At 38.8% G+C, this 25,881-nt stretch overlaps 2 protein-coding genes across 3 annotated transcripts in view; one reads left to right on the top strand and one right to left on the bottom strand.

Annotated features, from left to right (window-relative positions):
- ANKRD11 (ankyrin repeat domain 11) overlaps window positions 1-23,067 on the bottom strand; it is a 328,516-nt gene extending 305,449 nt beyond the window's left edge. For both annotated transcript variants that reach the window (XM_031950121.1, XM_031950120.1), the window contains exon 1: window positions 22,986-23,067. The gene's annotated coding sequence lies outside the window, so the exon portion shown is untranslated. The remainder of the gene's footprint in view (window positions 1-22,985) is intronic.
- On the top strand, window positions 21,363-25,797 carry LOC116420959 (translation initiation factor IF-2-like). Its single transcript, XM_031949229.1, has 4 exons — window positions 21,363-21,383; window positions 22,682-23,199; window positions 23,416-23,524; window positions 23,781-25,797. The coding sequence occupies exons 1-4, from the start codon at window positions 21,363-21,365 to the stop codon at window positions 24,225-24,227; spliced, it is 1,095 nt and encodes a 364-aa protein (XP_031805089.1). The 3' UTR covers window positions 24,228-25,797.
- Window positions 25,798-25,881: the final 84 nt, after the last annotated feature.

Raw genomic sequence — 25,881 nt, 5'->3', positions numbered from 1 at the left:
AATTATCGATGCACATGTTTTGAAAATAAAAAGAAGAAAATTAATGGAAGATATCCAATAGAGGGAAACAAAGAGTATTAAAGGAAATAAAACTGGGGGTCAGTAGTAAGGCTAGGGCTTGGAAAGTAAATCTGAGCATCCTAAGTAACCAATGAGTTAATAAACCTATATAGTAAAACAGCCTAGAGAAAGGAGAGAAGAGAATGCAACAGGCCACACACAATCAACCAGCAAAGGACACCAAGAAGGAAGAGAGAGAGAGACCCCACAGTGGTGTCATCAGTGGGGGATCCACAATGTTAAAAGCTTTAAATAAGTCAAGAAGGATGAGAATTAAGGGGAAAATTCATTCCACTTGGCAACTTAGGAATCCTTTGTCAACTATGGAGAGTACTTCACTTATATTATGAACAGAAGAGAAGGAAAAGCAAGTTATACCACTGGGTCTGGAGCAGTGGGCCCAGAGTCAGGTAGAAACAAGTTCAAATCCATCCTCACAAACTCCTTGCTGTGTGATACTGGGCAAATCACTTCACCACACTTTGCTTCAAATTGTTATCTGTAAAATGGGGGAAATAATAATATCCCCACAACATCCAAAGTTGTGACAAATCAAATGGCGTGATAATTATGAAGCCAAGCTTAGCCCAGTGCCTGGCACATGATGGTAGTGGGAATGAGTTTAACAGTAACAATAATAAAGGAGCAGCAGCTGGCATTTACAGCTTGCTTAAGGTTTTGCAAAAAGCACTTTAATACAAATTGTCCCCAAAACACCCTGAATTACCTCAGTTGACCTTCACCATGATGGGAGGTGGGGGGAGGAGGTGCTATTATCATCATCCCTTTGTAATTGCCATGTCAAGGAAACTGAGGCACAGAATAGCTAAGAGACTTGCTCAAAGTCACAGAGCAAAGAAATGTCTAAAGAGGCATTTGACCTGGTCTTCTCGTCTTCAAGTCCTACTCTTGAAATAAGATGAAGTATAAGACTGGGAAGAATAAAGCTAGTGAAAGATTCTATCACAAGTTATGATGATTAAATAATCAATATCAGTCTAAGTAATAATAATAAAATCAAAAGATAGTCCTTAACCTTCAGTCTAAGATCACAGTTTTAGGTGACTAAAATTTTCTATTATCTCTTCCCATCTGGTTTCAAGTATTAGTCCTATCATAATTTTCAAGCTGAGTCAGAAACAATACTAAAAAAAAGGAAAATAAGACCTCCCAGCAATTCATTGTAAGAAAGTATCTTTTTTTTTAAATTGTTACACGGGCATTCTGTCAAAATACTTTTTTTTAAACCGCTCTAAAAGTAACACAGAAAAGACCAGAATAAAACTTTTGTTATAATTCTTGTTTTTAAATGCATGGTTTTAAAAATATTTAATATTTTTTACTTTCCAGTTACATATAAAACGATTTTTTATATTTGTTTTTAAGACTTTGACTTGCAATGAGATGAACCAAATCAGTTCCATTTGTTCAACCATGAAGAGAATTAACTATGGAAAATGAATATGACCCACAACATACCATTTCCACTCCCTCTGGTTTTAGTCCGATTGCATTTTTGATTTCCTTCTCAGGTTATTTTTACCTTATGTCTAAGTCCGATTTTTCTTGTGCAGCAAAATAACTGTATGGATATGTATACATATCTTGTATTTAACATATACTTTAACATATTTAACATGTATGGGTCTGCCTGCCATCTGGGGAGAGGGTGGGGGAAAGGAGGAGAAAGGTTAAAAAAGAGGGTTTTGCAAGGGTCAATGCTGAAAAACTACCCATGCATGTATCTTGTAAATAAAAACCTAAAAGACTGATTTGTAAATTCTCTCCTTTTTTCCTACTCCCACTGCCCCATCAAGGCACACATGAAGTTGTACAAAATATTTCCATAAGTCATTTACATACATAGTTAAAGACATTCTTGAAATCATCCAAAATTCCCATAACTTAGCCAGCAACAAAAAACAAGATGAGTTAATGTGCATGCAGTGAAAAGAAAAGATACAATCAACTTTGCTAGACTGTATTTCTCAGACATACAAAGATTCATAGAAAAATACTATCCACATTCAGAGGAAATCTAAATGCAGATGGAAGTATATTATTTTCACTTTTTTGTCTTTTCTTTCTCTGATTTTCCTCTTTTTGTTGATTCTTCTTTCACAATCTGAGTCATGTGGAAATATGTTTAATAGGGATTATACCTACATGACATAACTGATTGATTATCCTCAGGGCAATAAGAGGGGGTGGAAGAGGGAGGTAAAAAAAAGATAAATGGTAACCTAATATAATATATAAACATAATAAAGTGAATGTTGAAAATTAATAAAATATTTTTTAAAAAAGAAGAACCACCCAAATAAATAAATAAGGAAAGAGTTGTCTGGTCTCTCCTCTAGACACACTCCTTCCTGTCCTTTTGGAGAAATTTCTGAAAGATGGTCTAAAAAAGAATTGTAAACTCCCTCAGGGCAAGTACTGTCATCTGGCTCTTTTTGTTTGTATCACCAGCACTTTGTCTGATATAGTAGACTTTTAATACACTTTCTGATGATTTTTGAGTCCTTGTCTAAGGCTTTTACAAAAAGGAGAATTCCCTTGGCACCTATGCCTGTGACAAAAGAAATAGGAAGTTCATTTCACCTTTTCATAAAAATCCATGACTATGAACCTATACCACAGAATACCAAGTTCTGCTGTGAAACTAGTCCAAACTATCACGGATGCAAACTTCCTTTGTTACCTCTATTTCCTCACTCCCTTAAATTTTCCTTTACCTGAATTAGCAGCCTAAAGAAAATTAGGTTATAATTCTCTCCTTAAACCTTTTCTAACACCATAAGTGGGCAAGAAGGCAAAAAAGTGCTATGTACTTTGATTTTAAATTACACATTTTATGGTATATAATGTTGAATCAGTAAGAAATCAAAATTCAATAAGAAATTTTCTAAAAATTCTGTGATTTCCATGAACTGGCATTAAGTGATCTTCAAATGCCAATATTCACACAAGAATTTAGAAACAGGAACAGTGTTCAAAACAGGAGGTTCTCAAACTCAGTTTAACCTTATTAAAGGTTATTTTAATTAAGAAACTGGAACTACTACCTATTTCCACCAAAATATACTCAATGAAAACCAACTTTATTAACTCAGAAGACTCATACTCTTAAATGCCAAATGGGTAAAAGAACTGTTTCCTACTGAATGGATGCCCATCAATTGGAGAATGGCTGAATAAATTGTGGTATATGAATATTATGGAATATTATTGTTCTATAAGAAACAACCAGCAGGATGATTTCAGAAAGGCCTGGAGCCACTTACATGAACTGATCATGAGTGAAATGAGCAGGACCAGGAGATCATTATACACTTCAACAACAATACTATATGAGGATCAATTCTGATGGAAGTGGCCTTCTTCAACAATGAGATGAACCAAATCAGTTCCAATAGAGCAGTAATGAATTGAACCAGCTACACCCAGTGAAAGAACTCTGGGAGATGACTATGAACCACTACATAGAATTCCCAATCCCTCTATTTTTGTCCACCTGCATTTGTGATTTCCTTCCTAGGCTAATTGTACACTATCTCAAAGTCTGATTCTTTTTGTACAGCAAAATAACTGTTTGGACATGTATACATATATTGTATTTAACTTAAACATATTGGTCAACCTGCCATCTGGGGGAGCGGGTGGGAGGAAGGAGGGGAAAAGTTGGAAAAAAAGGTTTTGCAATTGTCAACGCTGAAAAATTACCCATGCACATATCTTGTAAATAAAAAGCTATAATAAAAAAACAACACCCCCCCCAAAAAAAAAACAAACTGTTTCCTTCATTATCAGCTGCAAGGTAAAACAGCAGGAGACAAATGGTTCATCAACCAAGCCTAAGATTTAGGTTCCTAGTCAAATGATTTTTTAAAATATATATTTATAGTCAGTCTTCAGATCTACTTGTTTTTACCCATAAATTTTTTTTTCATTAGTCTTCCTAATTTCAACTTGTTTTCATCTAGTACCACCATCTGTTGCCTTTTCTAACTTACTCCAATCCAAGTGATTTTATGCTCTTTATTTTACTATCTACTTCCCCTACATGAATATTTTTTTTTTTCATAAGGAAAAAGTTTTTGGACTGGACTATTAGTTAAGTTCATACTTTATTTATTTAAATGAAGCAAGCTTTTCAAAACTTTGCATTTAAATGGATCTTTGTTTTACATAGTTTTCCATGTGCCTTCTGATAGGAAGGGGGGAGAGAGGAAGAAAGAGAATCTGGAATTCAAAGTTCTAAAAACAAATGTAATAAAATCATTTTGTATATAACTGGAAAGATACATATACACACACAGACACGCAAATAAATTGATCTTTGAAAGATAAGTCATACATACACACACACACACACACAGGTACAAACAAGTAAAATGATATTTGGAAACTATGATAAAAGTGCCACGAGCAATTCAAAAGAAAGAAATAATCTAGGAGTTCAGGCCACAGAAATTATCTCTGACTTTTTCATCCATCACAGCCTTTCCTGGTCCCTTTCCTTCTTCCGAGTCACCAGACCCTGCCAGTTCTATCTACACAAGGTCACACAGGGGACCCACTTATTTTACAGAAGAGGAAATGGAAGACAAAAGAAATTAAGTTATTTATCTAAGGTCACACAGTTCACTACTGATAGAACTTAAACTAGAATTCAGGTAAGTGCCCAAAATATTTTTTTCCCCTTTGTTCTACAATAGGAAAGCTTCCCCAAAATATCTCATTTTGCTAAAAATTTACTTGGCATATATCTGTCCTTTCTTTTTCACTCCCAATGAGTTAACTTGTTACCTAGGAGACAAGTCAAATATGCTGTGAGTATGGCTTCAAAGTATAATTAGGAAATATCAAACATAATAAATAAAAACACAACAGAACATAGATGTTAATGTGTTTTTCTAAATCAATATATGTAGCCCACAGAGTGGCTCTCATTTCTACTTGAATTTGACACCAGCATTCTAGACTATAATATCCCCATATCATCCACCTAATACATGATGTCACCATCAATATTCCTACAAGTATAACTCGGCTTATGTCGTGTATTTACACAAAAATTTTCAATGTCTAGCAAGCAAAGTAAAAACTTTTTAGTTTGCTGACATTCAAGACTAGGAAGCCCCAACTTATCTTTCCAGCGTTAAGATGCATTATTATATCTACAAAATCAATTGTCCTTTGTTCCAACAGGAAAAGATAATGAATGTTGAAGGGGATGCATAAAAAATGGGACACTGATAATCCAACCATTCTGGAGAGCGATTTGGAACTATGGCTAAGTAGTTATCAAACTGTGCATACCCTTTGACCCAGCATATTTCTACTGGGATTGTATCCCAAAGAGATCTTAAGGGAAGGAAAGGGACCCAACATATGCTAATTACTAAATTACTAAACATAACCAATATTTTCCTGGGTCTACACTTTTGCTCATGCCATTCTGTCTGTACACAAGGAGAATGCCCTCCCTCCTCAATTTTACCTAACAAAAAGCCAAATCAAAGTCTAGGTCAAAGGTAGTTGTTTGCCAAAATATTTATTATAGTACTTTTTGTTATAACTAAAAAATAGAAACTAGGGAGATATCTATCAATTGTGAAAATGACTGAACAATTTATAGTACACATGAATATGATGGAATACTACTGTACTATAAGAAATGTTGGGTGTGATGAATGCAAAGAAAATGTAGATTATGTATGAACTGATACAGAGGGAATCATGCAGAGCCAAGAAAATACACAAAAATATATACATAACTAAAATAATGTACATGAAAAAAACAAAGTACCAAAAGAAAAAAAATTAAACTATGAAACAGAATTATAAAAATAAGACTAAATTGAAAAAGTCTGAGAAGACACTCCCAATTTATCTGGTTAGGATATGAAAGATCCCTGAAGGTACAAGCTGCACATTTTCAGGCTCTCAATGTCTTAATCAAGAATGCTGTTTTTTTTTCACCCTCTCTTAAAAGAAAATACTACTTGTCTTATGGGTTGTTTTTTTAGTAAGGGGAGAAGAAGGGTAAATGGGATATTTAAGGTGATTTAAGAAAAAGAAAGGGTCTACTAAAAATTATTTTTAAAAAATGCACCAATCATAAAAAAATATTGCTCCCTTAATTAGCTATACAACTATGTAAAAACTGTGCCAAGAAAATGATTACTCGGATTTTAATATGGGCCTAAATGAAAATGGTTCCATTCTAGAAAATAATGGCCAGAGTTGTTATTTTCAACTTTCTCTTGAATTCCCCACCATTGCCATAGTCTATTTTTTGAGACTAAAAATAGGGGCCAAAGGAATCAGACTGATGTTCTTGGTTCTTAACAAATTCCATGATCAAAAGATTTTTTTGATTCATGAATTAAGAAGGCATTATTAAAAACTCACTATGAGCAAAGGACTCTGCTATAAACAGAAGAATATATAAATTGATAGTGATCAATCAGTTCCTGGTCTCAAGGCATCTAAAAATGGAAGCGGCACAAAGATATGGAAGATTTCAGCATCAAGTTAGATAAAAAAGTCCAGCAAAACATTTTAATGCCTCTTCTTTCATATTATTACCACTGATAAATCAAATCAATTTGAATGAGACACATACTCAAGATGGCAGAGTAGGGACCTAACTGAACTCCAACATTCCCCTTTGAACAACTTGCCAAACATTGGTGGCTTTAGAAAAATAGAAAAATAGGAACCAGATGACAGGTTCAAGGATCAAGGAGAACACTGTAGAGCAGCAGAAGCCCTACTTTGATAAAAACAAGAGGAATGACCACATCTTTCTCCTAGGATCACAATACCTTAGAATCACCAAAAGCTTGCAGAAATCCACAACTAAGTCTAAAAACAGTAGCACAAATAAATCTCAAGTTTGGCATATTGCCTCTCCACCTCAAGATAAACACAGTTGAACTTTAACATAAAATAAAAAAGTCAAGAAATAGGCTGAAAAAATGAGCAAACGAAGAAAAAACTTGATAATAAAAAGTTACTATAGAAGGAAGACTACAACAATCTCAGAAGACAGCAATGCAAAAAGTTATAAGCAAAACCAGAAAAGAAAAACACCAATTTGACTAAAAAAAAAGAATTCCGGGAAGTTAAAAGAAATCAGGAGAAAAGAGTAATGCAAAAAAATTAAGAAGCAAAACTTAACAGTTGGGTAAAAGAGGTGCTAACCTGAACAAAATATACTGTTTAAAATGTTATCCTGTTTGCTTAGTGGCAAAAGAGCCATGCGCACGCACACACACACAAAAAAAATCACTGAAGAAAGTAACACTTTAACAAGCAGAATAGTTTAGATGGGAAAAGCACAAAAATTCACTGAAAAGAACTCCTTAAAAAGAATTGGACAAATAGAAAGAGATACAAAAGCTTACTGAAGAAAAAAGTTTCTCCAAAATTAGAACTGGGCAAGTAGAAGCTAATGACTCCAATAAACAAATAAACCAATAAAACAAGGCAAAAACATTAAAAAAAAAAAATAAAATAAAATAAAAGAAAATGTCAACTATTTCATCGAAAAAACTGACTTCGAAATGGAGATGATACACTAGACAAAGAACTAGAGATCATTATTGAACACAAAATATATAATTTTGATTATATTAAGTTAAAGGTTTTGTAAGAACAAAACTAATGCAGACAAGATTAGAAGGTAAGCAATAAACTGGGAAAACATTTTTACATTCAGAGGTTCTGATAAAGGCCTCATTTCTAAAATATATAGAGAAGTGAGTCAAATTTATAAGAATTCAAGCCTTTCTCTAATTGATAAATGGTCAGTATATGAACAATTTTCAGATGAAGAAATTGAAACTATTTCTAATCATATGAAAAAGTGCTCCAAATCACTATTGATCAAAGAAAAGCAAATTAAGACAACTCTGAGATACCACTACACACCTTTCAGATTGGCTAAGATGAGAGGAAAAGGTAATGAATGTTGCAAGGGATGTGGAAAAACTGGGACACTGATACGGTGTTAGTGGAATTGTGAACTAATCCAACCATTCTGGAGAGTAATTTGGAAGCATGCTCAAGGGGTTATCAAACTGTGCATACCCTTTGATCCAGCAGCGTTATTACTGGGATTATATCTCAAAAGAGATCTTAAAGGAGGGAAAGGCACCTACATGTGCAAAAAATGTTTGTGGAAGCCCTTTTTGTAGTGGCAAGAAACTGGACACTGAGTGGCTGCCCATCAGTTAGAATAATATGAATGTTATGGAATATTTTTGTTCTGTAAGAAATGACCAGCAGGATGGTTTCAGAAAGGCCTGGAGAGACTTACATGAACTGATGTTAAGTGAAATAAGTAGAACCAGGAGATCATGGTACACAGCAACAAGATTATAGGATGATCAATTCTGATGGCTGTGGCTCTCTTCAACAATGAGATAATTCAAACTAGTTCCAATTGTTCAGTAAGAGAGCCATTTACACCCAGAGAGAGGACTATGAGAAATGAGTGTGGACCATAACATAAAATTTTCACTCTTCCTGTTTTGTTTGCTTTCTCAGTTTTTTCCTTTCTTCTAGATCCGATTTTTCTTGTGCAGCAAGATAACTGTATAACTATGTATAGGTTTATTAGATTTAACATATATTTTAACATATTTAACATGTATTGGACTATCTACCATCTGGGGGGAAGAAGGGATAATTTGGAACAGGTTTTACAACGGTCAAAGTTGAAAAATTACCCATGCATGTTTTATAAATAAAAAGCTTTAATAAATTAAAAAAAAAAATCACTGGACTGCCTAAAAGCTAGAGCCTAGACATCATCTTTCAAGAAATTAACAAGGAAAGCTGCCCCAATGTTTTAGATCAAGAGGATTAAACAAAATTGAGAGAATCCAATTTCCTCCTAAAAGAGATCCCAAAATGAAAACTCCCAACAATATTATACCCAATCCAGAGCTCAAAACAAACACCATTCAAATGTCAGGAAGTCATCAGGATCACACAAGATTTAGCAGCATCTAGATTTAAAGAACACAAGCCTTGGAACATAAGCCACATTCCAGAAGGCAAAAAAGCTAGGATTACAACCAAGAATCTCCTATCAAGCAAAATTGAGAACAATCTGGCATGGGAAAAAAAGAGCAGTCAATTAAATAGAGAATTTCCAAGTATTCCTAATGAAAAGGAACTAGAGCTGAATAAAAAACTTGACTTGAGAAGAATAAAAAGGCAAACACCTGCCAGAGGCTGCTGGAGGTCTAACTCAGACCTGTAGAATGGATCTCTTCATGTGAGAGGATGATAATGATACAGGGAAACTGAGAGGCAGTTGCATTCTTGGACCTCTCTCCTCTCTCTGTCTCCAATTTATTTCATTCCCAATACACAAGGAACATCTTCGAAGGCTTTTTTGCAACTCCTTTAAGTTTATGATTCACAGATGTGGAAGCTCTCAGAGAATTGACCTGCTCCTTCACTTAGGCATGGTTCTTAACAGAAAAGAGATCATAAGGGACTCAACAAAGTTCCCTGTAAAGGGCTTGAAACTCTTAAAAGGTGTCTTTGAATCAGACAACCTAGCACTTAAAGCTAATTACCTATTGGACAATAACTCTATTAGCATATATTTGGGAAAATGGCCCTTCTCACTATTCCACACTGGCATGATCTTCTGGTGTATACAAATAATCTTGCAGGAATTAGAGGGTGGTGAAACAAGACAGACTCACTTTGCAGCAGGACCAGGAGGTTGGTGGAGAGCTTGTGGCAGTTTTGTCCATCTCCTTCACTTCTCCCCCTAAAGACCAAGGACTTTTGCTTATCCTAACCTGAGGTCTCCAGGGAGCTAGCTCAGAACTTACAGTTCCCTATATGGGAAGGTGATATATGTAAGCTCTTAAGAACTTTATCATTGCTCCAAGTCATTATTAATCAGAGAAATGCAAATTAAGACAACTCTAAGATACCACTACACACCTGTCAGATTGGCTAAGATGACAGGAAAAAATAATGATGATTGTTGGAGGGGATGCGGGAAATCTGGGACATTGATGCATTGTTGGTGGAGTTGTGAATGAATCCAACCATTTTGGAGAGTAGTTTGGAACTATGCTCAAAAAGTTATCAAACTGTGCATACCCTTTGATCCAGCAGTGTTACTACTGGGATTATATCCCAAAGAGATTATAAAGAAGGGAAAGGGACCTGTATGTGCACGAATGTTTGTGGCAGCCCTTTTTGTAGTGGCCAGAAACTGGAAATTGAATGGATGTCCATCAGTTGGAGAATGGCTGAATAAATTGTGGTATATGAATATTATGGAATTTACTGTTCTGTAAGAAATGACCAACAGGATGATTTCAGAAAGGCCTGGAGAGACTTACACGAACTGATGCTGAGTGAAATGAGCAGGACCAGGAGATCATTATATACTTCAACAACAATACTATATGATGACCAATTATGATGGACCAGGCCATCCTCAGCAACGAGATCAACCAAATCATTTCTAATGGAGCAGTAATGAACTGAACTAGCTATACCCAGAAAAAGGTCTGGGAGATGACTAAAAACCATTACATTGAATTCCCAATCCCTATATTTATGCACACCTGCATTTTTGATTTCCTTCACAAGCTAATTGTACAATATTTCAGAGTCTGATTCTTTTTGTACAGCAAAATAACGTTTTGGTCATGTAAAAAAAAAAAAAAAAAAAAAAAAAAAAAAGAACTTTATCATTACCACACTTAGAAGTTTACATAAACAAAGAGGCATGGATCTGAGTTGATTATCTTAGGATAATCTCAAAAAAAAAATGTAGAAGCAAGAAGGAGGGATGCACTGGGATAAGAGGGAAGAAAACACAGAATAGGGAGAATTTTCTCACATAAAAGAAACTAGCAATGAAGAACTTCTATTATGGGGGTGAGGATATGGGGGAATAGTACCGGGTATGGCATGAATCTCAGTCTCATCAGAATTGGTTCAAAGAGGGAAGAATACACCCACACACATTTACTCATTCCATATAAAATAGACAAAAAGGGGAATAAAAGACATGAGAAAAAAATGATAAAGGGAAAGGGAAAGTACTATCAAAAGCAAAACAGACTTTAAAAGAGGGTCAGGAAGGCAAAAGGGGAAGAAAGGATAAACAGGGGGAGAGGAATAAAGGGAAATGCACAGTGAATGAATATAATAGGAGAATGGAAACCAGAATCCAACAATATGTTGTACACGAGACACTTGGGATAAGAAAAACATAGAATTGAAATAAAGAACTAGAGCAGAGCCTACTATGCTTCAGCTGACATGAAAAGGGCAAGGGTAGAAATCACGATCTCAGACAAAACAAAAGCAAAATTAGACCTAACTAAAATACATCATCAGAGAAATGACATTTTGCTAAAAAGTTAATGAAGTAGTAATAAAAAATTTCACAGCAAGTTTCTCCAATAAAATCCTCATTTCTTCTCTCTCCCTCCCTCAATAATTCTTTTTGTTGTTGTTTACATCAATATTTTTTTCCCCAAATACATGTAAAGATAGTTTTCAACTTCAATTTTTATAAGACTTTTTGTTCCAAATTTTTCTCCCTCCCTTCCTTACTTCTGCCCTCCCAAGTCAAAAAGCAAACTGATATAGGTTAAATGTGCCATAAAGTCCTCATTTCTTTAGTAACTTTAAAAAAGTATATATGTAAAGATAGTTTTCAATATTCACCCTTGCAAAATCTTACATTTCAAATTTTTCTGCCTCTCTCCCCACGAAAACAAGTAATCCAATATAGGTTAAAGTCATGCAATTCTTCTAAACATATATCCACATTTACTATGCTGCACAAGAAAAATCAGATCAAAAAGGGGGAAAAAATGAAAAAGAAAAAACAAACAAGCAAACAATTTTTTTTAAAAAGGTGAAAATACTGTGCACTGTGATCCATGTGCGATGATCCACATTCAGTCCCCATAGTCCTCTCTCTGGATGCAAAGATCTCTCTCCATCGCAATTGAAATTAGAAAACACTCATTACTGTAGTACACAGGGAACAGAGTCAAATTTATTAAAATAAGTATTCTTCCATTGATAAATGATCAAAGACTATGAAGAGGCAAATTTCAGAAAAAAGAACCAAAGATATCTATAGTTATATGAAAAAAAATCTCACTATTGATTAGAGAAAGGCAAACTAAAACAACCCTGAGATACTGCTTCACATTTATCAGAAATGACAAATGCTAGAGAGGATAAGGAAAAACAGATACTTTAATGAACTGCTGGTGGTATGTCCAATCAACTATGCCCAAAGGACTCTTAAAACCATGCATATTCTTTGATCCAGGAATAATACTACTAGGTTTGTACACCAAAAGGATCAAAGAAAACAGAAAAGGATATAGATGTACAAATATATTTATACCAACTTTTTTTGTGGTGGCAATCAATTAGAAATTGAGGGGATGCTTATCAGTTGGGAAACGGCTGAATAAGTTGTAGCATATGATAGTGATGAGCATTGTTGTGCTATGGGAAATGACAATGGGAGATAGAAAGTCAGTAAAAAAAAAAAAAAAAAAAGGCAAGACCTATATGAATCAAGGCAAAATAAGAACAGGAAAATCACTATGCACAGTAACAGAAATATAGTAATGATGATCACCTATGAAAAACCTGGCTATACTGAGTAATACAATGATCTAAAATAATTCTAAAGGACTCAAATAATACTATTCACCTTCAGAGAGACAAATGCTAAAATCTAAGAGCAAAATGAAATACAATTTTCTTGTTTTTCTTTGATTTTTTATTGTCTTTGTTTCTGGAGGGGCTTTTTGGTTTTTTTGGGGGGGGGTTTGCAATATGACTAATATGCAAGTGTTTTACAAAATTTTACATAAATATAATTGATGACATAATGTTTGCCTTTTCAGTAGGTAGGGAGGAATCAATGGGAGAGAATAGGGAACCCAAAATTTAAAAAGCAACGTGGTATACTGAGATCCTTAAGAATAAATAAATAACGGATTGGAAGCCAAAAAAACAAATCAAGTTTCTGGTGCTGATGCAGTGCCAAAGGATTTCTTTGGTGTCAAGAATTTTCTCTATGATTCTTAGTCTTTTTAAGAGCATCTGCTTCTTCAAGAGGAGCTTCCTCTTCCCAGATGTTTCTCAGGATGCCATCTGGGGGGACTCAGCTATTCACCAAGGCTCTTGATCTTAAAGCTAAGGCATCTCCATTGTAGTCTATTGTTGTCCTTTCCATCAGGGAGCACTGTACCATTATTTTGGCTTCTCCTCTATAAAGTTGCCTCTTTCACAATCTAATACCCTTAGATTCTACTACATGGAGGCAGAGGGGTCAAATGGACAGAGAGCTAGCCTAGGAACCAAGACTATCTCCATTCAAAAGTCCTGCCTCCACATATGTAGGCTGCATGAGTTTAGACTTAACTTCTCAGTGAGGGCTCCTCCCCCCATACTCTCTGGCCACACACCATTCTAAGGCTGTAAACTCAGAGACAAAGTATTACTCTGCACTAGTGGAGAAGGCTCCTTCTACCAATGAAGTCACGGATATTGTCCTTATGTGATTCTGTACTACTCCCTAGGAATGGGAGTGGAGGAGAAATAAAGGTTGAACAAGAAAGAACTGAGGCAACAGAGATTAAAGAATCTAAGAAAGACTACAAAGACTAAATTTTGATTCAAGGATTTTCCCTCATCATTTACAAGACTTCATTATGAAATGAGTTATTAATTAATCTTTTTTTATTAAAGTTATTCCTTCAAAATAGCTCTTTTAATAAATCAAACAGGATAAGAACTCAAATTTTGGAAGAATCGGGATCTAATCTCTTCACCATGGTAAATCAGAAACTTCTCTCATAAATCCCAGAAAGCTTACATCTGATGAAAATTATTTAAACCACAACCCAAATGGATTTATCTATCCCCCCCCCCCCCAAGTTCCAAATTACATGCCAAATTTTAACATTTTATTGATACAGTTCTTCTGGCATTGTTATAAGAAAAGCTTCTGTAAAAATGTTCAATGTTAGCACTCTGGTCTAATGTATTAATCTTGGCAAAAGTCAGTTTCAAAACCAAGATAAGGGAAATAGCATTATGGTCAAAGAACTAAGCATTCTAGAAATAATGATCAAAAGTCTGTCATGGGACTTTAGCAAACCCCCAAGAGCCTTATTCATACTTTTCAGATATCCTAGTCTGTTTCAAAAAATGTTTCCAAAAAGTAACTAGAGAGAAACACTTTTAAAAATTATGTATATCTTTTCATTAACCAGACAGGTTAGTTTTTAAGAAAAATAAGTTAATTCTTTTTGAAATTCTTCTTTGAGGGACTTTTTTTAAATTTTTATTTCCTGTTTTACAGGATGTAAAACCACATGTAGAAGCATGTTGCTTACTAACAAGATTTAATTTCTTAAAAGAGTAATAAAAAGGTTCTTCCTCTATTTCTCCCCCATCACTAGTTTAGACATGTTCAAATAGCATATTCACAATGATCTAAAGTTTACATTATCATCCTGATTTAAATGAAATTTCTTTTTTTTAACCTTTTCTAGATATATGATTAGGGAAAAGAACCAAACAAAATCTTAATGACAAATTTATGAATCAACAGATCTACTATTCTTCCCATTAAAAAATATTTCTGAATCCCAGAACAATCATTAATTACAATGAGTCCAAGTCTGGAAGCCACCACCATTAGGAAAAGGGATCCAAGGATGCCTGCTTGCTACTGAAGAGAATCAGGTGAAAGCAAAAATGAGGTCATTTTGCTGACTACTCCATTTCACTTTAAATGAAGTTGTTATTATACCCTAATTCTTAAAGCATTTTAAAAATCTCAACTTTTCAACCATTCAATAAAGGTCATTTTTTTCTAGAAATAAAACAGCATTGGTAGAGTTCTGAATTTTATTTAATTCTGACAAACAGAAAAAGATTAGTTCAAATTTACCAATAAGAACATTTTTGTATCCAAAATAAGGTGATTTCATTTTTAAACTGCTAACAAGTACTTACTGGTTTTTTTTTACAAATTTAAAAAAAAAAAAAGACTGCCTACTGATTTTTATAATAAAAGATAATTGACTAGACAGATGCTAAAGGCAATCCTGGAAACTTAAGTCTTATATATACCCAGATGGTAAGGATCCAGTAATTTAGATACGCTTCACATTATCAACCTGAGAATGAATTCAACCTTGTTCTTGGGGGAGGGGAGGGAGAGAGGGAGAGGGAAAGAAGAAGAGATTTAATAGTAAACTTCTTGATACTGAAAATTCAATCCTATGGCTATACTTTCTTTCTTTCTTTCTTTTTGGCCAAATAACACAAAGAATTCTACAATTGTCCGGACAATAGAACTCAAGTCTATCAACAAGCTTTTTTTATTTTTATTTTTAAATATAAATTTGTTCTTTGTTTTTAGTAGAGACATTAGATTATCCTAACTTGGCTCACTTAGCTTTCACATGCCACTGCTCCACCCTCCTTCTCCCCTTTGTCTCACCAAGTATCAGACTCCATTACTGTTCCCTTACTAAAAGTCCAGGACTTCCCTAGGCCCAAACATCCCCTCAAGCTATTATTATTCTATCACAACCAAAAATCTAAGAAAAAGGTGTCTATATTCATTGCCTTTACTTCCTTCCTCCCCCTACCACACTCATTCCACTACACTTTTCACAATCAGACTGTGATCTCTAAATTGAAACCGTTTTCTCCAAAATTGCCAATGATCTTTCTCTTAATTTCCAAGTCAGATACTCTTTTTCTCAATCCTACCATTTCAAGACCTCAATGCAACATTTGATGCAGCTAAATGCCTTCCCCTCTCTACAAATGGTTCCTCTCAAGGTTCCATACATGGTCCTTTCTTCCTTTCATATGCTTAATCATTTTATTCAATTCTACAAATTCCTATGCTGATGACTCCAAGATGAAAAATATCCCCTTCTTCTTAGTCTTCAATTCTCCATCAACAATTTTATAGACATTTCAAATTAATTTTCCTGAAGATATATTAACCTAAGCATAGCCAAAACATGGAAGATCTTCCCCAGATCAGGAAGTTCTTAAATTGGAATCTGTGAACATGGGCTTTTTACAATGTATTTCAATAAAATTGGTTTCCTTTGCAATTCTTTGAATTTTGTTTTATGCCTTTAAAAAAATAATTGTGAGAAGAGCTCCATAAATTTCAAAAGACTGTCCATGAATCATATCTATGACACCAAAAAAAAAAAAAAAAAAGGTTAAGAACCCCAAGTTCATAATTTCAGCATTTTTCTCAACTCTGTACTCTCCCCTCACCCCACATATTCAATTAATTGACATATCTTGCCCTTTCTATCTCCACATCTCTCACATCTGATCCCTCCTCTCTCTACTCACAAAGACCACCTTATCTCAGACCCTCATCGTTCAGATTGGTCTCCCTGTCTACAGTCTCCCTCCTTCCAATACATGCTATAAGTGCTGCCAAAATAATTTTCTTTAATTTCCATTAACTGCAGATTTTGACCATGTAACGAACTCTCTTACTAGATCAAGGCCATTGGCTTTCTATTGCTTTTAGAATAAAAAAAAACTTAAGGCCTTACACAGCCAGGCCCAAACCTCTCCTTCCACCCTTCTCCTACACTACCAGATCTGGCCCAACTGGCTGGCCTCGTTCCCTCACACTCCAGCATTAGGCCCCAGCTTCTGCACTGCCCAGCCCCCAGGCCTTCAATGCACAAACTCCCTCCTCCTCACCTACCAGTCAAGAGTCCTTTTTCCTTAAGACACAGCTCAAGAATTTCTGCATTAGCCATTTCTGATTTCACAGCCCATCACTTCTGGTGTCCTCCTTACCAAACGAACTTGTGTATATTTGTATTCGTTCAGTTTATAATTATAGTTATACATTCCAATGCAAACTCAACAGGAATAGTCTACTGTGTTTTATTCTTTATATCTCTATGCTTCATATCTCAAACCATCCAGGGAACAAAATAGGAACTTTTTGCTCTCCACACCTCTCAGGGATGTCATCACAGAATCAATCGCCATATTTAGGCAAATGACTCTCAAAAGTAAAAGAAAAAAATCCTAATATCGAAATCTAGAGCTGGAAGAGAAAAGAGAGGTTAATACCCACATTTTAGTACTGAAGAAAGTGGTGCTCAGAAAATTTAAGTGACTGCAACCTTACAGGTTTTTTGCCTTTGTATGCCCAGCACTTGGCTCATTCATTGCCTGGCACATGGTAGGCACTTCATAAATGACTAACCCAAATTAGTCATGAAAGTGGAATTCTGCCTCCAAAGACTCATCTTCCCCTTAAATCTCCTCCAAACTCCTTTCTATGGAGAGTGCTACAATTCCTCCAGTCACCCAAGTTTACAGCTTTCTAGTTGCTAGCAACTCTTCCTTACTCATCACCCTTTAGGTGACAATTATTGCAAGTTCTACCTGTGTGACACCAGTCTTCCATTCTCTTCACTCAAAAAACCACCTACATACTTCAAAGTTTCATCACTTCTCTCCCAGACAAATCTTCTAATTGTTCCCCTGGATCTATTTTTTTCTCTCCTCCAATTCATTCTCCAAACATCTCCCAAAATGCTCTTCCTCAAATATAGGTCTACCCATGCCATTCTGCTGCTGAAGAATCTTTAATTGTGCCCTATTGCCTATTATTCATCAACATTCACTATTTTCTTGTGGAAGGAGCCTCTCTATTACTATTACAAGCACATAACCAACCAAGTTTTAAGATGAGATCAAGTAAGATTCACCAGTTTCAAGATAAGACTGAAGAAGGTTCACAAAATTTCAATTCAAACCCCTAAATAGGCAACATGTGTTTTATGAAGACATGAATACATATACATACACAGAACACATAAAAAGTATTTTAAAATTTTAATGACAATGACAAACTGGCAGACATTGGTATAATGAAAAATCATGTTTTGCTATGCAACTATTAACTGGTACATATTTTGCTATTTAAAAAAGCCTTAAAAATGGCAGTTTTGAAAGATCTGTAGTAATGGACAGACCAAAACATCTGTATTTTGGCAAATGATGAAGATTCTTCTTTGAACTAGCATTTACTGATACATTCTAATTATTTAATTGATGATGGGCTCATTGCCCATATGTAAAACAAGTATCCTCTTCTTAGTGATTAAACATAACTTTAGTATGTCAAGACTGCTTTAAAACCCAAACCATACAAAGCTTTATAAATATTGTCAAATGCAAATAGCATAGTTCCTTTTCTAACTAAATTTTTACAAAGTCCTATTTGTCACTATGTCAACATGATAATCATAGCAAAAATGACAACCACTAGTCATAAGCAGCCCATCTGGTTTTAGTAAGATGAAAGGCAGTGTGATTAACATGGCTAGTCAACAGAGAAACTATAGAAAAACATGTGACAGTTGTACTCCAAGTTAAACAGTTGCCACACAATCAGAACAGCAAATAAAGAATTGAAAAACAATTTCACTTTAAAAAAAAAAATTTCCTGCAAATTAAGACAACTCTGAGATACCACTATACACCTGTCAGATTGGCCAGAATGACAGGGAAAGATAATGCATAATGTTGGAGGGGATGTGGGAAAACAGGGACACTGATACATTGTTGGTGGAATTGTGAATACATCCAGCCATTCTGGAGAGCAATTTGGAACTATGCCCAAAAAGTTATCAAACTGTGCATACCCTTTGATCCAGCAGTGTCTCTACTAGGCTTATACCCCAAAGAGATACAAAAAAAGGGAAAGGGACCTGTATGTGCCAAAATGTTTGTGGCAGCCCTCTTTGTAGTGGTCAGAAGCTGGAAAATGAATGGATGCCCATCAATTGGAGAATGGTTGAGTAAATTGTGGTATATGAAGGTTATGGAATATTATTGTTCTGTAAGAAATGACCAGCAAGATGAATACAGAGAGGATTGGCGAGACTTACATGAACTGATGCTGAGCGAAATGAGCAGAACCAGGAAATCATTATATACCTCAACAGCAATACTGTATGAGGATGTATTCTGATGGAAGTGGATTTCTTCAACAAAGAGAAGATCTAACTTAGTTTCAGTTGATCAAGGATGGACAGAAGCAGCTACACCCAAAGAAAGAACACTGGAAAATGAATGTAAACTGCTTACATTTTTGTTCTTCTTCCCAGGTTATTTATACCTTCTAAATCCAATTCTCCCTGAGCAACAAGAAAACTATTCGGTTCTGCACACATATATTGTATCCAAGATCTACTGTAATCTATTTAACATGTATAGGACTGCTTGCCATCTTTGGGGAGAGGGTGGAGGGAGGGAGGGGAAAAATCGGAACAGAAGTGAGTGCAAAAAATTGTAAAAAATTACCCTGGCATGGGTTCTCTGTCAATAAAAAGTTATTTAATAAAAAATAAATAAATAAATATAAAAAAATAAAAAAAAATTTCCCTACTGGGCTTATATCCCAAAGAGATCTTAAAGAAGGGAAAGGGACTTGTATGTACAAGAATGTTTGTGGCAGCTCTCTTTGTAGTGGCCAGAAAATGGAAACTGAGTGGATACCCATCAATTGGAGAATGGCTGAATAAATTGTGGTATATGAATATTATGGAATATTATTGTTTGGTAAGAAATGACCAACAGGATTGATTTCAGAAAGGCCTGGAGAGACTTACACGAACTGATGCTGAGTGAAATGAGCAGGACCAGGAGATTATTATATACTTCAACAGCAGTACTATATGACAATCAATTCTGATGGATCGGGCCATCTTCAGCAATGAGATGAACCAAATCAGTTCCAATGGAGCAGTAATGAACTGAACCAGCTACACTGAGTGAAAGAATTCTGGGAGATGACTAAGAACCATTACATTGAATTCCCAATCCCTATATTTTTGCCTGCCTGCATTTTTTTTTATTTCCTTCACAGGCTAATTGTACAATATTTCACAGTCCGATTCTTTTTGTACAGCAAAATAATGGTTTGGACATGTATACTTATTTTGTATTTAATTTATATTTTAATACATTTAACATGTATTGGTCATCCTGCCATCTAAGGGAGAGGGTGGGGGGAAAGAGGGGAAAAATTGGAACAAGAGGTTTGGCAATTCTCAATGCTGTAAAATTACCTATGCATATAACTTGTAGATAAAAAGCTGTAATAAAAAATAAATAAAAATAATAAATAATAAAAAAAATTTCCAGTTTGGATCAAATTACAGAATTTATCTTGAGTAGTTTTTCACTAAATATTCACTAGACACCCACAGTGTCAAGGGAAAAAAAGACCAACTTGACCTTTGGTCCCTTCTCGTTCTATCTTCAACATTGTTAAGTTCTTGTTCTACATCTTGAAATACAGAAACAGAATGGCTGAATGGGGGAAGAGATGTAGAGAGGACTAAAGACATGGCTGTTCAATTCAAGTTTGAGAATCAGAGGTGAACAAATTATTTTCCACCTTTAAGTTGGAAAGCAACCTAAGACTGCTTCTGCAACTCTCACAATACAACTAATAGATCTTCCAAGACTATTAATATTTCAATGAAATGATTGGATGGATCAAAAAAAGTATTAGTGCAGATAATAACCAAGCAAACAAATGACTTCAGGGTTCTAAGAACTACCTAAATTACATCACTGAATGAATTTGCCCAAACCAAGAATATGCAAAGGCATCTTCCAAAAAGTTGATATAATCATAGATCACATCCCTGGGGGGAAGGGGAAGGAAAATGCAACACAAGCTGGATTCCATTCCTGTGGGAAATGATATATGTGGAACTCCCCCCACTAATTTAGAGAATAACAGTATAATGAAAAGAGCATTAGATTTGGAATCCAGAAACCTGTTCAGATTCCAGTTCTGCCATATACTACTACCTGGGCCCTTATTGGTCTTGTTTCCAGTCTCTCCTATCTCCACACTAATGTGAATCTAAGTGCCAAATTAATATTCTTAAAACAATGCTCTTGATCATTATCATTACTCAAAAAGCTCCAAAAGAACTCTATCAGTTTTTAGGAAGAAATACAAATTCCTTTTTTTGGAATACAAAGCTTTTGCCCTCACTCTGAATTAGCCCTCTTCACAAACTCCACGGTTCAGCTAAATTGACTGATTTGTTACCTCCTCACATACCACTTTGCACAAGGTAATCCCCTATGCCTGGCTTTGTAAAAAGGCCTCAATTACAAAGTTCAGCTTAAGGACCTACTTCTATTCCAAAAAAGCCATCATGATTCTGCCCCATGCCAAGGTGCTCACTGTCTTGTCTTCTCCCGGAAAAGATTTGAGTTTTTTCCCCCATATAAGTAGTCCAGGCAAAATACACAACCTCCTTGAGAACTGACTTTTCTATCTTTATGTCCTGCCTTTGAAACTTATTTTGTGACCTGGAGCAGGTCATAACCTCTCAGGGCCCCAGTTTCCTCATCTGCAAAACAAAGTTGGAAATAAGATCTTCAAAAGAGCGTTCCACTCCATATCTATGATCAACTGGAAATTCTCCCTAATTTAGTTCTAGAGAGTTGCTGAGACACGGAGCTGTTAAATGCCTTCTCCACTGTCAGTTATTATAGGTCTGAGGAAAGCCATAAATCCAGGTCCTTCTGCCTCCAAGGCCAACCAGAGCTTTTCACTTATGGCCAAGAAAGGAAGATAGGAAAATTCTAAATACTACGCTTCATTTCTAGAGAGTGAGAAGGGCAAGGGATGTTTAGCCCACGGTTCAAATCACTGCTTTCAACACTCACTCACATGAGAAAAAAAGAAAGCTATTGTACAATAGGTACACTCACACCTGCGCCAGGGCTTCAGGAGGCCTTATCTACCTACTGCTCGCCAAGTCTTTTTGATCCAAGTATCCAAGCCACGGAGCAGCTCCTCCAAACCCAGTCCAAGTTAGTACTTTAACGTGTTTCGCAGAAAACAAAACAGAGGCAGAGCAACTAGAACAGAACCACAAGCACCGAGGAGAATCTCGGCTCCTCAAAAAAACAGCAAGCAAGAAAAACAATAAGAATAAAAGAGCCCAATCCCTAGCAGACTGACTTGGGGTAGCAAAAGCGACCACACACGCACGCACACACACACACACGCACACACAACACCACACCACCCAGCCAGGGGATGATGAAATGAGGAACGGAAATTAACATTTCAGGCAACGTCTCACATTGTTCCTTGAAGCCCGATCTGCTGTAGGAGCCGCTACCGCGGCGGCTCCGCAGCTCCCGGCCCCTTGCCCCCTCCCCCTCCCCCTCCCTCTCTCTCACTCTCACACTCTCACACACACACACACACACACTCTCACGCGCGCACTCACATAACACGCACAGCCCGACGCTGGCTACCCGCATTCCTCCCCCCTTCCCGACGCTGCCCCCAGACGCCCCCGCACTCCTTCCGGGGGCCTCCTCCTCCCCCTCCCTGGCGCTGCCTCCCCTCCCCCGCTCCGGAGCCCACCCTGCTCGGGGTCGCCTCTCCGGCCCCACCCCCTCGGGAGCCCAGGCAGTCCTCCATGAACAGCTCCCGGGTTCCCGCGGCGCTGCTTAGTGGGCCTGGGATCCCCGGCGGAGGCTCGGCGGCTTCAGCGGCGCGGCCGGGCCCGGGGATACCGGGGCCGCCGCCACTGCCCGGCCTTCACCACACCCCCTCGTCGTCGTCCTCGCGTCCCGTCCCGCGGGCTCGGGCCCGCTCCGCGGCGGCCTCTCCCACGCCCCGCCTGCTCGCTCCCGCCGCCGCCGCCTCCCCCGGGCCTGGACTCCGGCTCCCCGCCCCCGCCCCCAATCGCGGGCCCCGAGGGAGGGCTCGTGCACCGCCCGCCGAGCCTCGCCCGGATCAGGCCTCCCCTTCCTACCTCCAGAAGGCCGCTCGCTCCGGCCGGGGCTGCGCGGGGCGCGAGCGGGGTCAGCGACGCCAGGCCCGAGCCCGGCGGCCGCTTCCCATGAAGCCCCGGCCGCGTCTGCCGTAGGGGCCGCGTCTGCCGCGGGGGCCGCTTGCGAAGGCCCCGCTCAGCCGCGGGAACGACGGGCCGTCGCCGCCGGCCTCGGCCTCCCCGGGAGTCGACGACGGTAAGAATCAAGCGCCGGAGGCCGGGATAGCCGGGGCGGGAGGCGCGCCCGCCCCTAAAACGACGGCCCACGGCGAGGGGGCGGCGGACGCGGGCAGGACGAGGGGCTGGGCTGCTCTCTTAGGGGGCCGTCTGGCCGCAGACTTCGCGGCGGCGCTTCCTCGCCTGGGGCTCCCGATCCATAGCGCACAGTTCCAAGGCGGCCTCTGACTTCCAGGACCCAGCGGCGGCTGCGGCGGCCGCAGACCCACATGAGACGCGCACTCCCATTGGCCCGCCGTGTCCGCCGACGCGATTGGCCCGCCGGACGGAGCACAAGAGACTGCGTACGTCACGCCGTCGGGGAGGAAGTGCGCTAATAGGGGGCAAAGGGGCGGGAGTGGGGAAATGGGCATACCCTCCCCTCCCCCAGAGGACAGACAGAAGGCGGGACGAAAAGGCACGATTGGTCGGGGCTGTTTTCGACGGTGTGTAACTACGTAGGGTGGGCGCGCGAGGAGGAGATCGGTGGATTGGCTGCCAGCCCGGATTGGTCATTGGGTGGTTCTTTAGCGTTTCTCATTGGTGATTGGTCCTTTCTAGATGCCGGAAATGATCGGGAGAGCGGCCCAGGGCTCCAGTGTGAAGTGGAGGAGCTCTCGAGCGGAACTCCCTGGGATTCTCGTCTCCTTGGCCCTACGCGGCCTGACCTGGCCTGGGATCTCGCCCGACCTCCATGGCTCCTGCTCCGAGGGCCGGGCGCCCAATCCCGCAGGGTCACGGCGGGCCTTGTCCTTGCATTTATCCCCGGGTGGCCTCCGGGGAGCCCAGCCCAGGCCCGGCCCTTCCTGGCGGGAGGAGCGTCCTTGGATCCCGCCGCGTAAACACGGGGCTCGGGGAGCCGCCCCTGACGCGGCCCGCCCGCCGCCCCACCCCCGGCAGTGCCGAAGCGCGGGGCCAGGCCTGCCCGGGACCAGGAAACTGTGGGGCTCCCCTCTGAAGGGTTTCCTTCGCAATCCCGTGCATTTTCATTGTAAAAACTATTTTTAAACTACCCGGCGCGGGGTCTGGCGCTCCCAGCCAAAAGTAAAAGACCCTCGGCTTTTTAGCTCCCCGAGAGCCTTCAGAAATGGGAGATGTGCCCTCTTCCCTCCTCTCTCCTAAAATCGCCCTTCGCAGCCTAGAGCGGGGTCTCGACAAGTGCTTGCTGGCCACAAGGCCCCTTACAGGGGAAGAGCCGCTTCCGAACTTCCTCTCGGGCCCCAGCTCCGGCCGGAGTCCCCGGTGCGCATCGGTGTCGGTTGGTTACAGAAATGTTAGTGCTTTGGAAACGCTTCCCCACAAAACGAAAAGGGAAGGAGTAGTACAAATAATGATGAAAAACCAGAATTGCTGCTACTGGGCAGCGACTTGCCGAGAAATCGTTCCAACGTTTAAGGGGCCGCTTGGGAGGGAGGCCGAGTCAAAACAGGAAGAAAAGGAACAGACGAATGAGCGGGGAGGGCGAAGGGGCGGCCGAATGTAAAGGAGCACACTGCTTGGGCTCGGCTATTTGAATCTTAGAGAATAGTAACTATCCGGAGCCAAGGAAAGCTTCCCGTAGGAGATGGCCCCGGCTTGATTGAAGGAGGAATAAGTGCAGAACCTTGGGCACAAACGCTGAAAAACCGAGTACCCGAAGGAGAGCAGTGGGCAGTAAATTTGGTCAGGAGGCTGGGACAAAATGATGACCAGCCTTAGATACTAAATAGAGTTGGAACCAGAACCCCAAGCATAGGAGCCTCCTGCTCTTTCCATTATACTAGCTTTGAATATTAGATGAGGAGGCGGCAACTGGAGAAACTGGCCTGATAAAAAGACAATGGGAAGCCTTTCCCTTGCCCCCCAAATACCATTTACTGTAGAACCCAAGCACAGAGCTGTACCCCACTACTTCCAAATGCTGAGTATTCTACCCACCTCCTTCCACTCCCCTCCTCCCAGTCTTGTACACAGGAAGGACTTAGAAGGTCATGTGTCCTAGGAGGGATTGCACTGGCTGCCAGTCTGTTTAGAGGTAATATGATTATAGGATTTTAATATTGAAAGGCTTTACGTCATGTAACCTACTCCCAACCCCCATTTTACAGATGACAAAACTTTGAGCAAAGTAATTACTATTTACTAGTTACCTCCCTTCTTTGTGTAAATATCAATGAATAGACTAACCCCTCTTGGCTTCAGATTTTCCACATTAATAACACAAGTTGTGACATGCTCGGTGTGTATAAATTTTTCATTTAACTTATTGACAATATACACAGTGAAAAATCACAGGTTCTTCATAACCTTTCACTATGTGGAAAACATCCTGTTCTAAGTATAAATAAAGTATGAATTGGAGACTGCTATGTGATGCATAAGACAATTCCCTAGACATGGATTCTGAGAGCTCTTACTTGAAATCTGACCTCATACCCTTTGTTAGCTGAACAAGTTAGGTCTCTGTCACTGGCCTACGTTTTCTCAACTGCTTCCCACAATTGGGAGAATCAAATGAAATTATATTCATAAAGTGATTTACAAAAATGTTATCTAGTTGCTAGATATTCTTATCCAAGCAAATTTCAAATTCTATAAAGTCAACTGAACTAAACAAGCATTAATTAAGCAGTTCTAGGCACTGTAGGTTCCTGCCCTCAAGGAGCTCTCATTCTGAGGAGAA

The sequence above is a fragment of the Sarcophilus harrisii genome, chromosome 2 (genome assembly GCF_902635505.1).
Source record: "Sarcophilus harrisii chromosome 2, mSarHar1.11, whole genome shotgun sequence".
Taxonomy (NCBI): domain Eukaryota; kingdom Metazoa; phylum Chordata; class Mammalia; order Dasyuromorphia; family Dasyuridae; genus Sarcophilus; species Sarcophilus harrisii.
Note: the sequence above shows the minus strand (reverse complement) of the source record. Positions and strands in the feature narration are given on the sequence as shown.

Coding starts and splice junctions, on each gene's coding strand:
- LOC116420959 (XM_031949229.1), top strand. CDS start 21,363: ATGATTCTGCCCCATGCCAAG. Junction 21,384..22,681: donor TGATTCTGCCCCATGCCAAG/GTGCTCACTGTC, acceptor GGCGCTGCTTAG/TGGGCCTGGGATCCCCGGCG. Junction 23,200..23,415: donor CTCCCCGGGAGTCGACGACG/GTAAGAATCAAG, acceptor TCTGACTTCCAG/GACCCAGCGGCGGCTGCGGC.